Source organism: Ricinus communis, chromosome 1 (genome assembly GCF_019578655.1).
Source record: "Ricinus communis isolate WT05 ecotype wild-type chromosome 1, ASM1957865v1, whole genome shotgun sequence".
NCBI lineage: Eukaryota > Viridiplantae > Streptophyta > Magnoliopsida > Malpighiales > Euphorbiaceae > Ricinus > Ricinus communis.
Window position 1 is genome coordinate 14,702,682 of NC_063256.1, and position 22,561 is coordinate 14,725,242.

The 22,561-nt window shown below is 33.3% G+C and overlaps 2 protein-coding genes and 1 long non-coding RNA gene across 3 annotated transcripts; 1 reads left to right on the forward strand and 2 right to left on the reverse strand.

Moving 5' to 3' along the window:
- Positions 1–2,240: 2,240 nt before the first annotated feature.
- On the forward strand, positions 2,241–12,316 carry LOC8270323 (kinesin-like protein KIN-12B). Its single transcript, XM_015717559.3, has 16 exons — positions 2,241–3,012; positions 3,573–3,710; positions 3,807–3,890; positions 3,992–4,117; positions 4,205–4,264; positions 4,379–4,432; positions 4,521–4,613; positions 5,550–5,645; positions 5,951–6,096; positions 7,054–7,203; positions 7,296–7,425; positions 7,514–8,722; positions 8,822–8,920; positions 9,004–9,156; positions 9,228–10,028; positions 11,786–12,316. The coding sequence occupies exons 1-16, from the start codon at positions 2,680–2,682 to the stop codon at positions 12,098–12,100; spliced, it is 3,987 nt and encodes a 1,328-aa protein (XP_015573045.1). The 5' UTR covers positions 2,241–2,679; the 3' UTR covers positions 12,101–12,316.
- Positions 12,317–15,836: 3,520 nt separating this feature from the next.
- Positions 15,837–17,494, reverse strand: LOC125369042. Its single transcript, XR_007214525.1, has 2 exons — positions 16,760–17,494; positions 15,837–16,101 (listed from the first exon to the last, which is right to left on the reverse strand). It is a non-coding gene; the product is annotated as an uncharacterized LOC125369042 (long non-coding RNA).
- Positions 17,495–18,986: 1,492 nt separating this feature from the next.
- LOC8270324 lies at positions 18,987–20,822 on the reverse strand. The gene is made up of 4 exons (XM_015717549.3): positions 20,418–20,822; positions 19,804–20,092; positions 19,583–19,683; positions 18,987–19,493 (listed from the first exon to the last, which is right to left on the reverse strand). Exons 1-4 carry the CDS (start codon positions 20,459–20,461, stop codon positions 19,475–19,477), a joined length of 453 nt encoding a protein of 150 aa, XP_015573035.2. The 5' UTR covers positions 20,462–20,822; the 3' UTR covers positions 18,987–19,474.
- Between the last annotated feature and the right edge of the window lie 1,739 nt (positions 20,823–22,561).

Sequence of the window (22,561 nt, forward strand, 5' to 3'; positions counted from 1 at the left end):
ATTCTAAATAGCATATTAAAATCAGACTAGCAATAGCACAAAGATTAAATGACTTTAACTCACAGGTTTGGCGACCTCCTAGCTCTGCTCCGGTGCCTCGGTAGGAGCGAGCGAGCCGACAATCTAGTCACGAAAAATAATTTATCAAAACGATGAAACAATTACAATAGATCCTAGGTCTAGATTCCTGGGGTATCTAAGAACCTCGACTCGGGAACTACAGAAAATTCGGTAGAACCTCCCCTACAACACGAACATTACCCCCCGTAAAAACGGGTCCAGGACCTGCCAGAAAAACACTCCAAATATCCAACAATTTAAACAACGGGAGTCGGGTCCCCAAACTTCACTATTTCCGACTCAGCCACCTGAAAAACACAGGCGGGGCAGGCGGACAATTATTTTGACTCACAAATATCATCAAGTACTCAATATAAACCAATAGACACAATTAAACCAAGAATTCCAAAATTAATGGGCCAAAGATAATTACCGAGACGCTCGATCGGTCGGTCGACTCGCCTCCGGCCGTCGGAGTCCGATCGACAATCCGAACACACCATTGGACTCCTGACGGCCGATGGCGATCCCGCTTCCGATTTTCCGATCCGACACCCGACCATCCGGGAGAGATTTGCGAACGATCACGGTAGTCGATTTGCAAACGAAGCCCGATCGCCACGAAACCGGTGCCATCGCGAAGCTTGAGCAGAGGAGAGTCGGGATATGCCCTCCGATCGTCCATCCTCCGCCGGATCTCGCCGGAAAAACCAGAAAATACGGCTGCCACCATTTTCTCTCTCCACCGCGACTCTCCAATTCCGGCCACCATTATGGCCGCCAAAACAAAGCCGTGAGAGGAGTCGATCGGCTAAGATCAATGACCACCGTGGAAGCGCCGCGGCAAGGAAGCTTCGGCCATTTTCCTCCTCAGGCTGCCCATGGTCTGCATTGCTTGGCCCTGCGACATCGTCGGCCCGCCGACGCGCCACCGACTCCTCCTTCTTCTCTCTCTCTCTCTTCCTCTCTTCTTCTTCCTCGACTTCCATTCCTTTCAATATCGACATTAGGCCCCCGAACTTTTCCTTATTACAATTTAGTCCCTCAACTTTCTTAATTACTTACAATTTCATCCCGTAGAATTCCAATTTGACCCCCAAACTTCTTTTTAGCCTTTCAATTAAGCCCTTAACTATTTAATTTGGGCCAAATCCGAATTATTGAAAATACACAATTACAAAAATACCCCTGACCAACATATTTATTTACGAAAATACCAAACTCACAAATTTCCATTAAAACCCCATAAAAATAACATTATGCTTTCAATCCTTATTCCAAAATAAATTTCCAATTTAGTCCTAACACACAATTAAATTAAATAATCAATTTTCAACTTAAAATTTAATACTACTAATCAATTATAATACCAATTTTCTCAAAATTCTTTTATAAACATCCTTTACAATTCTACCATAACTTTCCAATATATAATTTTACTTATATAAATATGCATTTGGAAAAAAATTTGAATAACCAAAATATAATCATTTCTCAAATAATTTACTTGAATAATTTCTTAAAATTTTAAACTAATTGGATATAGAAAATAACTCATTTATTTGATTAATATTAAATTTTTCATTAAATCATTTCAAATTAAACCCAATAATAATGAAGCTAAAATTAACTTAAATAAAAACTCATTATTAAATATATAAAAATTCCGGGTGTTACAAATATTATCTAAATAAAAAATAATTTTTATTATATACTAACAAGTAAACATGTTTTACAAATTCTACAAATTTTTTATATAGAAATGATAATTTTTCATTTTTTTAAAATTAATAAATAAAAATAAAAAAATTCTAAAAATAAATAAGCTCTAAAATTTTGGAACCTTAAAATTTGTATGAGATAAGAAGAAGAAAAAGAAAAAGTGATACACTTTTTTTTTTTAATTTGAAATTGTAAGTTTTGATATCAAATCAAAACTCACCGTTTTGACATGGTAAGAATATTTTTCTACCATTTATTTTTTTAAGATTTTAATAGTCTCATATGCTCAAAATCAAAAGTTTAATTGAAGCAAGCTAAGTCTCTATTTTTATTTATTAAATTTTATTTACGATTACTAGGTAAAAATCTCCAAAAGAAACATTAAGATCAAGGGTAAAAAGTATAAGTGAAAAAAGATTACTGTTAAACTTACTCATTATGATTTGAAAGCATAGTGTAAAGTCAACATTGAAGCTTTAGGGCATTTAGATTTTTTATTTTCAACTTTTGCTAATAACCAATAAATAAATAAATAAATGAAAACAAAAGAAAGCAAGCAAGTAAAAAATCTGAACCGTAAAACAATAATATACGGCTAAGATCCATTCTCTAGCGCTCCAGATCCAAAACAAATTCAAAAATCACCAAGTCCCCTTCCAGCCCCTGGCTGTCTCCGAAATCAAAATAAAAAATTAAACAAAACAAGACCCACAAAATTTAAATTCCCTCTTCTTTAACGGCTACATTTCTCTCTCCTACCTCTCTTCACTCTCACTTCTCCTTCTCTCTCGCTATCTTGCCCTAACCAAACACAAACCCTAACCCTAACCTCTCTTTCCATCTCTCTCTCTCGCTTTCTTTCTTTCTCGCTGGCTGTAGAATTTTCATATTTTCACGATGAAGCATTTTATGCAACCAAGAAACGCGATCTTAAGAGAAACGCACGCCAATGGTGATCCATTACAGTCACCAAACCCTAATTCTCACAAATCGAAGCCATCGCCATCTCCGTCTTCTTCTTCACGGAGGCATAAATTGTCTAAAGAAAATGCTCCGCCGTCAGATCTGAACTCTATGCCGTCGTCATTCTCCGATCAAAAACCTTCGCCGTCACCTGCGGCCAAAATGAAGAGTCCGCTACCGCCGAGACCTCCATCATCTAACCCTCTCAAGCGGAAACTTTGTATGGAAACCGTGCCAGAGAACGCCGTTCCAGATTCTGGCGTTCAGGTTGTTTATTTATTTGATTCAGTGTTTTCTTTTTCCTAATTTAATGTTTTTAGGTTTCTTGATTAGTTGGTGAGATAGTAGGAAAAAAGTTTATTTTTGATAATTTGGAATTGTTGATGCTTTGTATGTGTTTAAATTCGAATGTGAGGATGAGGACTTAAATGTCACTGTAGATAATGAAGAGTCTTTGTTATAAATTATAATGCTTATGTCTTGAAATCGAATTGTTGGTTTTGTATTCTTCTTTCATAGGTTAACATTGCAGTTAATGTTCTATTTTCAGATTAATTTCTCTTACTTTTATGTGTGTTCTGACATTTGACAAGTATGAAGTCATGCTACATTATTTTGATTAAAGCCAGAGACTGAACTGGAGTTTAAAAAAAAAAGGGGGCTAATCGTCTCTCTATCTCCTATGCAAATTTGGTGTTTGGGATGACTGCATTGAGTATTCCTTTTTTCTTTTGAAATTTAATTCTGACTTTGACATGAATGGATTTAGTTTCTTAGAATTTAAAGTCTTGTTGATTATCTGTCTTTGCATTTTCACAAAATCTTAGGTAATTGTGAGAATGCGACCAGTGAAAAAGGAAGAAGAGGAAGGGGAAATGATAGTTCAGAAACTATCTACTGATTCTTTGTCAATCAATGGACAGACCTTTACATTTGACTCAGTTGCTGATACACAATCCACACAGGCAAGATCTTTTTCAATATAATGTGGTTTTTTGATTAATGATTTTGTAGTAAAATACTCAAATCTTCTCTTTTCTTTCCCATCACGTTTTCCACAGCTAGACATTTTCCATCTTGTAGGAGCCCCCCTTGTTGAGAACTGTCTGGCAGGATTTAACAGTTCAGTATTTGCCTATGGGCAGGTATCTTTCAATGTACTTTTGTTAGCTTCTATATCGTTAAAGTATTATGTATTGATGGTTCTCCTAACTTTTTTGTAAATTTGGATATTTAATTTTCTCAGACAGGGAGTGGAAAGACCTACACTATGTGGGGTCCAGCTAATGCCCTGTTAGAAGAGAATTTATCCAGTGAACAGCAAGGTTTAACTCCCCGTGTTTTCCAGAGACTCTTTGCCCGCATAAATGAGGTGGTGATTATTTTTTTTGTTGCAATCTCATTGAAGGTTATAGTATGATGAAGTATTGGCATTATAAATGCATGTGTTACCTTGCAGGAGCAAGTTAAACATGCTGACAGACAACTCAAGTATCAATGTCGCTGCTCATTTCTTGAGGTGAAGTAATCATAACCGTTAGGTTTGGTAGACTTGGTTGTTTAGCCTATATTTTTCGCCCATGATTCTTCAGGATTTATTTCTTTGTTTTAAAAAAAAAAATTATTGTTGCAGATCTATAATGAACAAATAACAGATTTGCTGGATCCAACCCAACGAAACCTCCAGGTGAACAGATCAGATCTCTCATTCTCATTCCGTTATAATACTAAACTAAACCTGGTATCTTAGATTATTTTTCTGTTATCTTTTCCAGATAAGAGAGGATGTGAAATCTGGTGTCTATGTTGAAAATCTAAGAGAGGAGTATGTATTTACAATGAAAGATGTGACTCAGCTCCTGATGAAGGTGTCTTTGCTTCACTTTGCTTGTGATCTAAAATGACATGTGCTGTGATACATTCCTTGGTTGTTCTAAGAACTGTCTGTGAGAGCACCTTTTAAGTAACATTGCATCTTTAGAAGGCCAGTATGTACCTTTAGGGTGCGTCAAGGTTATAATTACAAGAATAATATTCAAGGATGTACCATGTTTGGTAATAATATATAATGAAGGTTATTGGTTAATGTGTTAATGATTGAATAAATGTCTGACATAGAATTCTTTTTAGAACATATGAAATAAAAAAAGTTATTTATAAACTGTTAATTATTTTTATCTTAGATTATAAATTTTTCTTATGCTATTTGATCTCATAGTATTGAAATCATTTTTATATTATTATGATGATGAATGCTAATAAATAAGCAAAAAAAGATTTTTGATTTTTCCTTACCCTCCACACCGAAAGGAGTTAACCTTTAATCCCCAATCCCCTTAATATTTAACCTTTTAAAGGAAATGTGTACCAAAAAAGGGTTGAGGGTAAGCATCAATCACTTTAACCTCCTTTAACCCTAAACAAGCGCACCCTTAGAGGTAAGCATACTATTATAAGCATATAAATACAATTTTCTTATATTTGTAATGCATCAGTTTCCCCATTTTTTTTTTTGTTATATTATTTCAAGTCTATGAGGGCAATTAAAAAGTATAAAATAGCATTTTAGAAGGCCAGTATTTACTTATAAAAAAAATACTAAACTGTAAGCATATGTATGAAATTTCCTCATTTTTGTTGTTAAATCCTTTTCTCATATATTTCTTTTTTCAGTTTTATTAAGTAAATAAGCATACTATATTGCAAGTATATGCATGAAATTTCCTCATATTGTGCTAAATCCCTTTCTCATGTAATTTTTTTTCTTATGTTACTATGCTTATAATTGCTTATAAATTGCACAGGGATTATCCAACAGGAGGACTGGTGCAACCAGTATTAATTCTGAGAGTTCCCGCTCACATAGTGTTTTCACTTGTGTTGTTGAATCTCGATGCAAGGTAATACTTTTAACTATTTATATACGAAGGTTTTGATTGTTATTCGTACCTTGTTAAAAAAGAGAAGGAATTTGGTTTGAATTTGTTTTGATAGAAGGTCGTACAAGTGGGACTCAAAATTTACTTTCTTTTGCTGTCTAAGCAACCTGGGATTTTTGAGGTTTTTTCTAATATTTGTACTGAAATTAAATTGGCATCTTTGAGTGTGGATAAACATTTTAAGCAAAGTTAAAGTTTTGTTTTATTCTGGTTTTTTATCCCTTATTTGTACTGATGGAATACTAAAGTAAACTGTTTTCTTATAGAGCATGGCAGATGGCATAAGCAGCTTGAAAACAAGTAGAATAAATCTTGTTGATCTAGCTGGGTCAGAGCGACAGAAATTAACCGGTGCTGCAGGGGAGCGCTTGAAGGAAGCTGGAAATATAAACCGATCTCTATCACAGCTTGGGTACAATCACTTTCTATTTCATTACTTATTTCTGGTGCTCTTTTGCAAATTATGGTTGCAAAATCTACTTTATTGCCTCCAGAGCCATGTCAAAGAGTTAAATCAGTATGATACAGAATCATTTATTAGGCAGTATAAGTTTCAGAACCCTTTAAATGCAGTACGCAACTTGTGTAATTCTTAAATTATTGTAAGTTTAGCCACACCTATAATTGCTATGGGACAGTTCTTTGAAGTTGTTTTGAACTGATCAATAAAAAAATAGAGAATTGATGAGGCTTACTTCTGAGGTTTTCATGAGAATTTTTAAACTTTGCTGCTTTGAGAACATTGATCAGATGGAATCAAGAAGATCCTGTTGTCTTAGCACATAATGATGAAGGTGGCTTAATGTGTAGAAGATAGAAACCCATCATTATGCTTGAAAAGGACAAGCTAATTATAGTTCATCTGGTGCAAATTATAAATTTCTCAAGCTGATTCTTTTCTTTAACCTAAAGAGAGATTTGTTTTCACCTTCAAAGAGAGAGAAGAGACCAAAAAAAAAAAAAAGAAAAACTGATTGAGGTATGAATAAAGTGTCATTTTGGTTTGATTTGAGCTCCACCCGTATTCATGTTGCTTCTCATGCTTTCAAGTTACTATGGAGTTGCAGGGGTGATAAAAAAAAAACCAAAGAAACCGAAAAACCAAAAAACCAAAACAATAAAATAGGTTAACCTCAATAATGTGGAAAGATGTAAGTTGCAGCCCAAAGTATGAGTTGAAAGTAGGCATTATCCAGGAATAAAAGGTACAGAGTGCCAATCATAGATGAGTATGAAATTATTTTGCAGAAATACATATTAGGATTGCAAAAAGAATAAACTGGCAAACTAAAGTAATGTAACTTGTGATTGCTATTGTTCTTTCAAATCAAATCTCTTTGCTAATTGTTCCCAATTACTGATGTTGCAGGAACTTGATAAACATTCTTGCTGAAGTTTCGCAAACTGGAAAGCAAAGACATATCCCTTACAGAGACTCCAGGTTGACATTTTTGTTGCAAGATTCTCTTGGTGGTAATGCAAAATTAGCAATGGTATGTGCTGTTTCTCCTGCACAGAGGTAACAGTTCTGACCATGTTGTTTTTTATCAACCTCCCTGGATCCCTCTCTACCTATCTCATAATAGCAGTTCATTGAAATCAATATTGCAGTTGCAAGAGTGAAACTTTCAGTACATTGCGATTTGCACAGCGTGCAAAGGCAATCAAGAATAAGGCAGTTGTTAATGAAGAGATGGAGGATGACGTGAATCACTTGCGAGAAGTAATCCGTCAGCTAAGAGTAGGCTCTTATTCCTGTTTATTAATCAGTTTGTTTCATAAATGCAAATATGCACATGTTTATAATACTCCAATGGATGAATGAACAGGATGAATTACATCGAGTGAAAGCAAATAGCAGCAACCCTACAGGTTGGGATACACGAAAAAGTTTGAATATACTAAAAAGCCTCATTCATCCACATTCTCACCTGCCTCAAGTAGATGAGGATGGTGATGAGGAGATGGAAATTGATGAGGAAGCTGTTGAAAAGCTCTGCATTGAGGTTGGACTGCCACCAATGGGCACTGAAGATTGCAATACTGTTAGTGAAAGATGTATCCAGAAACAAACTTCTGAGGATACAGATGTTGATATGGAAGAAGGCATATCTGAACTAGTAGAGAAACGTGAAATTATGATTGTTGATTGTGCTGACCCTGTTAGAACATCCCAAGGTTCCAACATTAATGACAACATTCATCATGATTTGGTGGATGTGAAATATAAGGAAGTAGTCCATTTATCCATTGATACATTTGATGTAGATTCCTCTGAGAAGTCCTCTGAGGAAAGGAATCTCAGCTCCTCAGTTAGTGAATTGTTGACTGAAGGATTACCAAGCAAAATGGGGCAAATTCGTGCTTCTCGTGCTATCTCTGATTGTCATAGTGGACCTTCTACAGGAGTTTCAGTTGCATGTGAAGCAAATGATTCCCAAAATGACACAGTGAATTATGCATCACCTTCTAGCCTCAGCATAGTCCCATGTAAAGTATCACCAGTTCTCAAATCTCCAACTCCAAGTGTTTCACCCAGAATCAGCAGCAGCAGGAAAAGTCTCCGGACTTCATCAATGTTAACAGCTTCCCAGAAAGATTCTAAGGACGAAAGTAAGGCAAACTTAGAGGATGCATGCAGTTCTTTTATGAAATCCATGAAAAGCAGTTCTTCTAAAGCTCTGCCTACTCAGACAATTAAAAGTTTTCTTGCACCAACAGAGCATTTAGCAGCTAGCCTCCATCGAGGCTTGGAAATTATTGATAGTCATCGCAAGAGTTCAGCATTCAGGCGATCATCCTTTAGGTTTTCATGTAAACCTGCAGATTTAAAATCAATTTTGTTGGTTGAAAAAGTTGATGTGGCTGTGCAAACTCTTTTTAATGACATACCAGAAGAAGATCCAGATTTATTTTATTGTAAGAATTGCAAGAGAAAGAAACTGGATGACAAAGATGCTGACGATAGCTTAAGCTTGCAGTTAGTACCAATCGATGGCTCAGAGTCCGCAGATAAATCCAAAAAACAAGTGCCCAAGGTAATTTTATGGCCTTAGTATATGATGCATAGCTTTTCTAAGTCTATTTGTATATATGTACCATATATAGGTGATGTTTTTTGTTCATTTACTGAACAGGCAGTGGAGAAGGTTTTAGCAGGAGCCATCCGCAGAGAAATGGCTCTGGAGGAGTTTTGCGCCAAACAAAATTCTGAGATAATGCAGCTCAAACGTTTGGTAGGTTATTACTTTTTACAACAGCCAACAAAGCTGCTATTTACTTTGAGCTAACATGATGAGTTCTCGGGTAACATTTACAGGTGCAACAGTACAAGCATGAGAGGGAATGCAATGCCATAATAGGGGAGACGAGGGAGGATAAAATTCTTCGGCTTGAGAGTCTTATGGATGGTGTTTTACCTACTGAGGAGTTCATGGAGGAAGAGCTAGTATCACTTATGCATGAACATAAAGTATGATTTGCTTCTTAAGATTGCCCTTTTTACTAATTTCTTTAACATTGTATCTAACAATTAGTTTACAGCTTTTGAAGGAGAAATATGAGAATCATCCTGATGTTTTAAGGACAAATATTGAGCTGAAAAGAGTTCAAGATGAGCTAGAACATTATCGAAATTTCTATGATTTGGGTGAAAGGGAAGTGTTATTGGAAGAGATCCAAGATTTAAGAAACCAATTACAGTACTATGTTGACTCTTCATGCTCTTCTGCTCTGAAAAGAAATTCAATATTAAAATTAACATATTCATGTGAGCCCCATGTGCCTTCACCTCTTAGCGCAATTCCAGAGGCAACTGAGGAGAGTGCTGAACTGAAACTTGAACAGGAGAGAGTGCGTTGGACTGAGGCAGAGAGCAAGTGGATTTTGCTTGCGGAAGAATTGAGAACTGAACTTAATGCTAGCAGGACGCTAGCTGAAAAAACAAGGCATGAATTAGAGATGGAGAAGAGATGTGCAGCAGAATTGGAGGAAGCAATGCAAATGGCCATGGAGGGACATGCACGTATGCTTGAACAGTATGCAGATCTTGAGGAAAAACATATTCAATTACTTGCACGACACAGGAAGATCCAAGAAGGAATAGATGATGTTAAGAAAGCTGCTTCCAGAGCTGGAGTCAGGGGTGCTGAATCCAAGTTTATAAATGCTCTTGCTGCAGAAATTTCAGCCATCAAAGTGGAAAGAGAAAAGGAGAGGCGGTATCTTAGAGATGAAAATAAAGCTCTTCAGGCTCAATTAAGGGATACTGCTGAGGCTGTGGAAGCTGCGGGAGAATTACTCGTGAGGCTGAAAGAAGCAGAAGAAGCTGTTGCTGTTGCCCAGGTTACTTCAAAATGATCCTAGTTTAAATCCTGCTAGTGTGCTTTGTCTAGATGAAGCTCGCTACAATCATATGATCTTGTTTGGGTTATACAAGTTACAATTAGATTATAGGAGTCCTAGTCATCGCATTCTTATTATTCTTGGGCAAAAAATAAATAAATTAAAATGGAGAGGAAGCAAGCCTGTAGGACAAATGAAACTGAAAGAAAATAAATCAAAATTCCCCTAGTTTTGATTCCCTGTTAGGTTGCTTTGTCTAGAAGAAGTGTGATATAATCATGTGATCTTGTTTGGCACGATTATATAATAGGAGTAGTCCTGAAATTCTTATTATTCTTTGGTAGATAATAGATAAATTGAAATGGAGGGGAAGCAAAGCCTGCAAGACAAATGAAATTGAAAGAAAATAAATCCAAATGTCAGATATTAGACATTATATGGAAAAGGGGAATGTTTGGGGAAAGAAAATTGAAGCTGAAGCAAAGTGTGCGGGACAAAGGAAGCTGAAAGTAAATAAATCTAGTGCAATTCTCATGCAAAATTATTCTCCAAAATGGAGATAATGTGGGAGGTATTAATACAATTAGTTGCCTCTTAGTTAATAATTTTTTAAAATTTTCTTCATCCTATTTCCATTTAGTGTTTCTCCTTTCCATTGTCCATTTTCCTTCTTATTTTCTCCCTTCCGGAGTATAGTGTAAAGGACATGCACATTCAAGTTACAGTAGAAAGCAAAGCCAGCACCTAAACACCCTACTTCCAAGATATTACTTTGCGTACTAATGATCTTGATGGAATTCTGTGCAAGAGGATCCATACAAACAAATGAATGTACCAAATGCAAAGGACATGCACATTCAAGTTAAACCAGAAAAGCAAAGCCAGCACCTAAGCATCCTAGTTCCCAAAATGTCACTTTGCACTCTTGATGGAGTTCTAAGCTAGAGAAAATGCTTATAGAAAAAATTACTTTTACCTATTGCATGCAACCTTCTCTAATATCTTTCTGTTGTCATTACATTAGATAATGCTCATTTGCTGAATTTCTTCATGAGCCAATTAATAAAAAAAATTTCTCTAGGGATTTATGTTAAGTATAGCTAAAGATCATTGTAGCAGCATCAACATCACTTTTTCTTTGCACACTCAAATATAAGATTTTTCATATTTGAACATTAAGATTCCCTCATTAAGTTTTAGTCCCAGAATTATTGGTACATTAATCAATTTTCTCCATTTTTCCCTGTCTAGGGCTGAATTTTCATATATTTAGAAATCAAATGCTATTTTTTCCCTTTCTCAAGCGTGTTTTCTTGTATGTGCATCTGAATTATACACGGTCATTATGTCTGTTATTTATTTTTATCATGATTACATGCTAGTCTGGATATTATTTTTAAAGCTTGTAGAGTTTTGAGACTGATGGAAAACTGTCACACAGATTCTCACAAATTGTTGATGATTGTTTATTTATTTATTTTATATTAGTTTTATTTAATGAGTAAATGAATCAACAGTTAGCTTTAGCAGTTCTGCATCCATATATCTGAAAATTGCAAGTGTAATGAAGCATTAGATTTGCACACTATAGACATGCTTAGGGTAATATTTGCTGCTTAGAACTGTAAAATGCGGTGCTAGTTATGTAATTTCTGTAAGTATCATCTGGATTTCTATGCGTTTGCGAATTCTTTTATTTCACTTCATTAGCTTGGTAATGTGACATGCTCTTTTTTAACTTCATATTCTTTTGGCAGAAGCGAGCTATGGATGCTGAACAAGAAACGGCAAATGTCTTTAAACTAATAGATAAGTTGAAGAGAAAACATGAAAGTGAGATAAGCACTCTCAATGAGCTTGTAGCAGAATCTCGTCTGCCCAGAGAAGCAATAAGGCCTGCTTATAATGATTGTGAAACAGCCAAGTATGACACCGGTGAACCACTTAGTGAAGGTGAGCGATGGAGGGAGGAATTTGAGCCATTTTATAATAATAATGGTGAAGATGGTGAGTTATCTAAACTCACAGAACCCTCATCATGGTTTTCTGGGTATGATAGGTGCAACATATAGATAGGTGAAATAGCATCAAGATAATATGTATGTATTACTAACAGTTCTGTGAAATAGCCCAAAAGCTGTAGCTTTTTCTGTTTATTCAGGTGATACCAGTTCTCACCATTTGTGAGGGGACCAATATATTGGTTCTCCAATTTGTATTGTGCCTTGTATTAAAATCCAGATTCTTGCAGTTCATAAGAGTTGAATGAATGATTTATATTCTTTTTATTCACGCCTACTCGCGAATTACAGCATTTATTTGCAGGTACTATAGATGGTTTACACATCATTATTATTATGTCTACACAAGAACTTGTGTGCTTGATGGCCATGGGGTCAAGTAATCTGCAGTCCCAGACATGTGGCGGGGGAAGGGAAGGGGGAGAAGTTCTGTTTTGTAATTAGGGTTTTAGGATGGTTGGGTATGTAAATGGGGTATGGGTGGGCCCCATATTGTAGGAGACAGTGGTCCTGTGGAAAGATCTGAAGAAGGATGCAGTGGAAGCTAGATCATTTATTTGTTTGGTTTTGGTGTCAAGAGGATAGGGGGGCAATCTTCAAGTGGATCAGAGAAGTATGTCTATGGTCCATCTATTCTATGTCATATGGGGGAGGCACAAGGCAGACAGTCCACAAGTGATTTGGCAGTCTCTTAATGCAGAATTAGTCTATCATTTTTATGCAGACCATAAAACACGAAGCTTGTGGCCTTGTCTAGTGTCTATCTCTGACCTGAATATCATTACATGTTTTTGGACCATTTTTAATGGAGAGGCTATTGAGAGAGAGAGAGAGAGAGAGAGAGAGGTTGGAGATAGGCAAATTAGAAATAAATATACTGTACCTTTGTTGGTTTCATTTTCCCAGTTAGAAGGATCAGAGAGTGGATGAGTCATTTAAGAGGGGGAGAAATGGGTTTGAAAGTGACAATACAAATAGAAAACGAACACAGAGGGAATGCATATTCTATTAGACTTTTCCGTCGCTTCACCAAATTTGACTTTGGAATTCTGTGTCATGTTTTTAACTGTTAAAAACTATATAGATTTTCTCAAACGGTAAACCATATATATAAAATCTATGGTATATTTTTTAATTTGGAATCTACAGAAATCCACAGTTTAGTAAAAGTATTATATCCCGCCGTATTAGGTGGGTAAGAGTTCAGACTAATAATTGTGAGATGTTTGATATTTTTCATATTCTGTGATGGTCCGCATCGTAATTTTAGATAAAAGATTTCTTATCAGTAATAGTATTGTTGCGAAAACAAGTGGGCCACAACTCGTTTCACGTTGGATTTTATCAAAATATTTTTATAAATGTTTTAAAAGTATAAAATAATTATAAAAATACATATAAAAGTCACTGTCAATTAAAATACTCAAATAAAATTTTATTTACAAAAATATGCATATTTGGTTTCTTGAAAGGAAAATAAGAAGAACTAAAAACTAAGTATAAAATACAAAGGATTAATTATCGAAAACTAGTTGTAAAAATTAATTAGTACTAGGAACCGACTAACAATATTAATTTTAAAAGTGATTCAACATCAAAATCATTATTGACATAAAAGAAATATTAAACACTATAGGTAAATTTTGAATCCGAAAAAAATCTCTACATTCAACAATACAAATTTAATTTTTGTGAAATATTGTTATATTTTGGTTAATTTTCAGTTAACAGTATTGAATAAATATAAATTTAATAGTTATTTTACTAATTTATAGATTTTGAAATGTGTTTTCAATATTAAATATGAGAAAATGAAAAAAATCAATGACAAGATAAAAAAAAGTTATATGTTGAGTAGACGTTGAAGAAAAATAATATATGTTTGGTAATACTTTTAATAAAAATTAAATCTAAATCACATTACTTGTTATGAAATATTATTGCATTTTGGTTAATTTTGTGATATCAATGATAAATAAATAAATAAGAAATCTAACAGTTATTTTACTAATTTAAAGATTTAGAGATGTGTTGAGAATATCATATTTAAAAAGGGAGATAAATTGCTACAAAGTAAAAATAAGAATATGTTTGGAATATATTGAAGAAAAAAAGTATATGTATTATAATTTTAACAGAAACTCAATAAAGTATATAGTGATTTTTAATTATATTTGTCTTTAAATACTAATGATATGTAATATCGATTTCTTTCAATATTAAGATTTTAAATGAATAATTCAATCATTATTTATAGTATCTTAAGTATTTTAAAAAGCTAAAAAGAATGTAAACAAAAATATTTGTAAAACGGTAAAAAGAAGTAACAACAAAAGGTATATATTTAACAAAAAAAAATACATTATATATATATATTAGGTATCTCAGACTTTTTCAAATAAAATATGATACAAACTAACAAATAGTTCAACAGAAAATGTATGTATTTGTCAAAGAATAGTATATGTTAAGTATCTAATTTTTTTTTTAAATGAAATATATAATGCAACTTAAAAAAATTCAACGACAAAAAGTATATATTTACTAAAACATGATATACATTAGATATATATAAAGTATCTAATACTAGTTTATATAAACAAAATAGAAATTAGAAAAATATTCAATAGTAAAAGATATATATTTACTAAAATAAAATATACATTTACTAACTATCTAAAACTAATTTAATATAAAATATAAAATCAATGATAAAAAAATGAACAATAAATTCTATAGTTATAAGTACGACTATGCAATAACAAATTATCAAATAAATACAAACTAAAAAAATATTTAAATTACATGAGAAATATCTAGATAGTGTTGAGTAGTAACAATTTTAAAAGAAAATAATAATGAAAAACTAATAATGTTTAATAAAAAATATTAGAAATAATGAAAAGCATCAATCTTTTTTTTTTCTCTTTTCGTGTCTTAACGTCAACCCCTCTAATCAATCTTCTAGGAACTTCAACTTCGTTTTCAAATTCTTCGAGTTGCTTCCATTTGCCATATATGTACAAGAGAACAACTACCTTATTGCGGTTTCTATATTGAAAATTTGCATGAGATATCTCCTTCCCAAAAATGAGATACTCAATAAATAATTAAATAAAAACACTACAACCACAATAAATAAAATATAAAAAAAGCAATAAAGTCAATAAAAAACTAAAAATCATTAAAAGAAATAACTATATGCTTATATTTTTGTATAGGTAAGTCACCAAACATCTTCACTTTAAATAGACCGTCAAAAGTTTATCCTTATAATGTTCAACATCCAATTTAATATCATTTCTACTCCCATAAACACCAAACGTATAAAAATGTGACAAGTTAGAATACACATGAACAATTTCAGACACTACAATATTATTCATAACACCTCTGAAAGATTATAAACATAAAAAACTCTATCTTTAAAATTAAACCTATCTAAAATCTGATGCTTTTCATTCTTCATAAAAATTGAAAAATAACAATATCAACCTTAATCCAAAAAAAGTATTATAAAGAGTGTATTCATCTAATAAATGTTTACCTTGAATTACTCATAAACTGTTATCTTTCTTCACAAAAAACACATACAAACTCTGTACAACCTGGTTAAATAAGTTATTAATAGTAGTAAACTTCATTTTATAGCTTTCTAAATATTTAATTTTCTTACTAAAATTTTATCACGATCTGATTTTTGGACCCGTGACTAGCGTTAAGGAATAGGTAGGCATAATGCCACCAATACCTGTAGCAAGCCTGACTAATTACTAACTCAATCAAATTATAATCCAAATTCTATCCATTATAACACTATTCCATAACTAACTTTCAACCACCCAGATACTACATATTTAATCCAGTCTGCCAGTATAATTAGGCAATACCTGAATTAACATGCCATTACAAAATGATAAGTTTTGAAATTACTACTGCGGAGAATCTAGAATTTAAAAATCAAACATTACCAATAAAATCAGTTACATTAAACCTAAAGATGAAGGAAGCCGGGCTGCTAGAGAAAAAGAACTACGGAAACTATCAAACACCTGAAAAACAGTTAAATTTGAGATTGTTAGTCTCAAGAGTGTGTTAAAATCATATAATCCAAAAATGAATACAACCACCTCAATAAAATATTTATTTAATCAAATAAAATTTTAGGTCATGTCAAAACGCGTGTCATGCCATAATTCAATAAAATATATCTTACATGCTACGGGACAAGTACCTCAACAGAACCCTAATCTCAACAGCCTTTCGGCTCTCTCACTCCAATAGGACTGGTGCCCAGAGAGCGGAGCTCGACCAGTGTCCTTAAATCCAGTCTGGTCACTTGATTTCCAATAAAATCGACACTTAGAGAGCAATGCTCGACTAGGGACCTTTAATCGACACTCAAACTCTACACAACCCAAAGAGTTGAACTCGACCAGGGCAAGTCTTAAAATATTCTTTTACTTTTTGACTCAGATTTATACTGATGCACACGCAGTCCTGATACAACCCATCAGGTGGCATGTTCTACTTTTGTCTCATCCCAAGTCAACATGCAATCATAATATCAATAATGTAGAAAATAGTATATTATGAATAGTAAATAAATAAATAATTTAAATTTTTAAATCATTGAATCGGAATTGGCACGTAAAATTTTAGCATAACACATGTATAGCGGAGTATAGCAGATATATGACTTTAACTTACAGTTCTGACGACTCTCTTGCTCTGCTCCTATGCCTCAGGTGGAGCGAGTTGAAATGATGGATTATCGAGACGCTTGATAAATCGGACGACTCGCCTTCAACTGCCAGAGTCCGATCAACGATCCGAGCGTGCCTACGGACTTGAAATAATACGCAGGCGATGATTCTAGCATCTGATTCTTCGATCCAGTCCCTGATCATTCGAAGAAAATCACAGACAGTTTCGACCATCGATTTTTAAACGGAGTTCGGTCGCTACAAAATCAGTGCCATTGGAAAGCTTGAGCTGAGGGAAGTTCATCCATGAACTCCGATAGGCCATAACTTGTCGGAGATGGCCGGAAAAGTCCAAAAACTCGGCTGCCTTCACTTTGCTAAAACTCTCTTCTTCGGTCACCATTGCCGACATTGCTGCCCCTACTTGAAAGCCCTCAAGTCGCCGGTCATTTTAAGACCAAAACCGCCGCCATTGGACGCCAGAAATGCCAGGAACGGCGTTAGAGAGCGGCTGCCTTCTTTTCCACTTTTCACGGCCCCTCGGCGCTCACAGATGCTGCCACAACTGCCGCTGTACTCACTGGTGCCTCCTCTGCCTCCCGCCGTCGCCACCACGCTTAGCCGAGCCTCCTTCACCATTCCACCATTGACGCCGATGGAAGCTTCTCCCTTCTTCCTTTTCTTCTTCGATCTCCTTCTCTTCTCTTTCTTTTCTTATCGAAAACTGGTCCCTCAATTTTTTCTTAATAACCATTTAGACCCTCATTCTTTTTAAATTCTAACTATTACCCCCTGCAAAATTTATGTTTAACCCTCCATCTTTTCTTTAGAATTTCAATTAAACCCCTGTTTACTTAATTTGAGCTAAATTAAAATTATTAAAAATAGAGAGTTACTTATTTACCCTTACTTTTAATAGTGAAATTACTAAAATGCCCTTATCGACATATTTAATTACAAAGATATCAACTTTAAGAATTCTCATTTAAACCTCATATTAATGCAATTATTCTTTTAGTCCTTATTTCATAATTAATTGTCAAATTAATCCTAACACTTAATTAACTTAACTAACCAATTTGTTGATTATAATTTGATCCAACACCATTGCTAATTAAAATTTTACCATTCCTCAATAAATTCTTTTATAAGAATATTATTTACTATTTCTTTCATAACTTTCAAATATAATATTTAATTCATATTGGGAGGAAATTTGAGTGTGACCTATATATATAAAATATAATTTATCCTCTATGGAACTCACTTAATTAATTTCTTGAAAAAATCAAACTAATTAGATATAGATAAATAAATTCCTTTATTTCTATCTAGCATTAAAATTCTATTTTAAATCATCCCAATTCAATTAATTAAAATTACATTAAATAAAAACTCTTATTAGTTATTACTATTCTTATTACTAAAAAAAAAGATTTCGGGTATTACAAATTTTTAAATTAATAAATAATAAAAATAAATTCACAAACAATATTAAGAAATTTCTAAAAATGTGCAAGAAAGAGAAGAAGAAACCATAAACTATCCAAATGGAGAAAAAAAAAAAGCAATAACCGAACCTAACAAAAAATTATGCATGTGTTTAGTGGAGAAATTCACCAACTAATAAAAAATCACTATTTTATGCTTCTTTTGACCTAAAGATAAAGAAATTAACAAATTACAAGTTAATAGTAAACTGAGCAAATACGCGTAAGAGATGGTAAAGAGAAGAATACTTTTGAATGTGAGATCTAAAAGTTTTAAAATTGGCTCACTACAAGAAACAAGCAATTTAGCGACAAACTTTTATGTCGCTAGAATGAGTCAATGACGGATTAGCAGTGGATCTATACACGTTGCTAATCTACTCCTCATAAAAAAAGATAGGTTTTTTCCATCGCCGAAGTAGCGACAGTCTGATTGTTGAACGACCATAACTGTCACTAGATTTAGCAATGGACATCGTTGCTAATTTAGCGACATGCACTATCCATCACTGAATCCATCCTAACTTGGCAAATGAACTTTTCATCGCTAATCTTGCGATAATTATAGGGTATTAGCGATAGATTATCCATTATTAATCCATCGCAATGTATTTTATTTTTTATTTTATATTTGAGTTAATAATTTTTAAATATTAATATTAAATAATTAATCAGATTTGATTGATATATAAAAAAGGCAATATATAAAAAATATGATATAATAAAAAATGAGTACTATTCATGTTTATTGTAGTGTATAGTAAAAAATACACAAAGGACAAAAAGACCTAAACTACGAGTCAGTGACCGGCTGATCCTGGTCATCCTATTGATGCTGCTGATGTTGCTGCTAGGGTAGGGCGGAGGAGGATGTGTCGAGCATCAGAAACTCTGTGGGGAACTCTCGGATGAGATGTTGGACATATGTACGGATACCATAAGTCACCTCCTCTTGCTCCTAGCAGCGGACAAGTCTATCTCATTTAACACAGATTGCACCTATTGCACAGTCTCGATGACTCGTGTCTTCAGAGGATCTATGACGTTTATCATTTAAGACTTGGCAGTGGAGCTGTAGGACGATCCATGGCTGAAGAAAGAGGGTGCTTAGCACCCATTGCATAGACCCTGGTGTTTTTTCTCACCGCTTGCTGCTTCGAGGAATAACTTTGTAATGTCTAGCTCTAGCGGCTCTGTGGATCCCTTAGCTAGCTGAGAAACAGTCTATACTAGCTGATGGTACCGATTCTGAACATAAAAAATTTAAATATTAGAAATAATATAATTTTAGGAAAAATTATAAACATATATATTTGAATTGTTGTTTTTAGTCTTACAACGACAGCTTGAGATCACTAGTCGATGTACTGACGGCCACCATCTGGTGTCTGCTAAGTGTGCATGGCCTCAAACAGCTCAACAGGGTTGAGCTTCCGGCCTAACTCATGTGCGTGATCATATGTTTAAGAAGCAGTAATTATAAAAGTTAACATGCTAATAAGTCTTTATAATTCAATTTAAATTGATAAATGTGAAATTTTTAAATTGTATTACATACCATTCTCTTGGCTTGCTCAGTCATGAAGATCGAACCCCCAAATGAAGTACGGTCCCGATCTCTCGCCCCTAGTTGTGCTGCGCCGATTCCTAGAGGCAGTAGCACGCTTCCTCTAAAACTGCTTAGGGGACCAATGAGTCCAAATACTCCACACCTTCTCTCAAACCCTATCTGGTCTCTAACCCTTGGCCCTCTACTTGCACAACCTGTCACTGTACTGGGTGCCAGCTTGTGCATACTATCTCGGATACACCATGGTATCAAGTCGAGGATCCCAATGCCGGACCTTCTGCAATTTTAAAAAAATGAAAAAAATATGTTAAATCAATAATTTAAATATATTTATATATAGAGTTATAACAAGAATTAAATAGTTAACAATAATTTATCCTAAACTCATCCCAATAGAAGGCAACAACGTCATATGGCACACGCTCTTCCAATCAGGCCCACTCACATATAAATATAGAAGAAAGCTTTAGATCATAGCAGATGAAGTAGCATGCGACTAGAAGAACTAGCCATTGCACCAAAAATAAAGAAATTTAACAAATTAAAATAACACAGTAAGTAAAATAAAAACTAAAATCCTATATACTATAATATAAAAGTACCTTGCTGGATCAATCTTGAGGAGACGCAAGCCATATCCAGTCATCCTACTGACGGCAGGTGAATGTGTCCAGTCGCGACGGAAGCCTTAGTCACTGGATTCCCAACACCTGTACAACGCGATGGAGTAGCAACTATAAATGTATCTAAAGCTACGGTGGTAGTGGATTAGCAATCGCATATAAATCTTTAAGCTGTGGAGATGATGGAGTAGCAACCAAAGCAACTGATAGTGACGTAATAGATGGTGGTTGAGTAGCACCCGAAGCTATCACCAGAGTAGCCAATGGTGACACAATAGATGGTGGAGGTGATGTACTGTACCGAGTGGAGGAGGTGGCTGTCGTTGCCTTGATCTACCACGGGCTGGTATTGCTGGTGGTCTGCCTCCTGATCACCCACCGACATTGTCATCTAGTCATCCACAAATATATATATATATATATATATATATATATATATATATATATATATATATATATATATATATATATCACAACATATATAAAAGTGCGAAGATGGGGGATAAGCAAAATTATTAAAAAGATCTTGTTAATTAGTGTTGTTAAGATTGATTTACTTAGTCTTTGACTAATATAATAAAATTAATAAAAAAGATAATATATAGAAATAAAACAATTATGATAAAATTAGGTAATACGATATATGTCTAATTTTAAAAGTCTAATTCTATTAAAATTTTCATAATTGTTTATAATACAAATATTTTAAACTATTAAAGTATTAAGAAAGAAAAGAAAGTAGGGCATTGCAAGAGTGAGAAAAAAATCCTTTCCAAAGGCTCTATTAGTTCTGGATTTTGAAAAATCTGATGAAAGATGAGACCTTGTGTCTGTTTTGTTTTTGGGTTTATAGAGGATGAGCTTGTCGATGAGATCTTGTGTTGTTTTCGATACTAAAAATTGGGAACAAAATCTATTGAAGGCAATAAATTAGAGTCTCTAAATTGCTTTGATAATAAATAGCATTTTCAGCGCTATACATTGTCAATAGTGATTTTGGGTGCTGAGATTCTGGCATTTTTCTCACTTTCCAGTGGCTTATGCATTCAGACGTGCCACATTGCTCATCTCTTAATATTACTGTGTAGACATTCTAATTTTGAAATTGAAAGATTCTTAAAAGATATATTTGCTAAGCTTAAACTATTAAAGTATTAAAAAGAAAAAGCATAGAGCATTGCAAGAGTGAGAAAAAAGTCCTTTTCAAATGAATAAATTATGATCATTTTTTATTATTGAAAAAAGAAAAAGAAATTGCATGATAACTAATATAGTAGTAATATCGGAATAAAATTGGTATAAAACTTGGATATTAAAAAATTAGGTGATATAATCATGTATGACTTAAAAAGTCTAATTCTATTAAAATTTCATAATTGAAAAAAGAAAAAGAAAATTGCATGATAACTAATATAGTAGTAATATAGGAATAAATTTTATATACAACTAGGATATTAAAAAATTAGTTAATATAATATATGTCTAACTTTAGAAATCTAATTCTTTATAATATAAAAATTTTAAACTACAAAAGAAAAAAAAAAGTAGGACATTGCAATAATGAAATCAAAATTCTTTTCAAATAAATAATTTATGATAATCTTTTTATTATTGAAAAAAAGGAACACTACATGATAATTAATTAATTAATTAATTCATATGGATAATGAAAAATAAAATCTAGAGATTACTAGATTAGCGGCTCAATTCAAAAGAGAAAATAATGCTTAAAACCTTTATATATACAATGTAGGTGAAGTTTTTTTTTTACTTTCAAGAAGAAATTAATTGAAATATTCAATAGCTTTAATTAGTTATTTAATTTATTGCGATAAAAATTACCAAATGCACAAATGTAACTATATATTCATAGATTTAGCAACTTACATTCATTAATTGTTATTAGGAGGCTAATATTATTTTGGTTAAATGTTAGGATTAACTCAAATTAAACTTAAATAATTTTACTCTAATTTAATAAAAATTTATTTTTATACAAATTGATATTTAATATCAAGTTTAAGGATCAAATTTAATTTTTTTATAGATTAAATATTGTAATTGGATTGAATTGACTACTTTCATCAAGTTACTAACAAATTGGCCAAAAAATTTAAAATCTA

Bases quoted from the DNA above. Each gene is read 5' to 3' on its own strand.
- LOC8270323 (XM_015717559.3), top strand. From the start codon at position 2,680: ATGAAGCATTTTATGCAACCAAGAAACGCGATCTTAAGAGAAACGCAC. The intron at 4,118-4,204 runs GTGGTGATTATT...GTTACCTTGCAG, and splicing joins TCTTTGCCCGCATAAATGAG to GAGCAAGTTAAACATGCTGA. The intron at 7,426-7,513 runs GTAGGCTCTTAT...ATGAATGAACAG, and splicing joins AAGTAATCCGTCAGCTAAGA to GATGAATTACATCGAGTGAA.
- LOC8270324 (XM_015717549.3), bottom strand. From the start codon at position 20,461: ATGACTGGATATGGCTTGCGTCTCCTCAAGATTGATCCAGCAAG. The intron at 20,093-20,417 runs GTACTTTTATAT...TTAAAATTGCAG, and splicing joins CTCAAGATTGATCCAGCAAG to AAGGTCCGGCATTGGGATCC. The intron at 19,684-19,803 runs GTATGTAATACA...CACATGAGTTAG, and splicing joins CTGAGCAAGCCAAGAGAATG to GCCGGAAGCTCAACCCTGTT.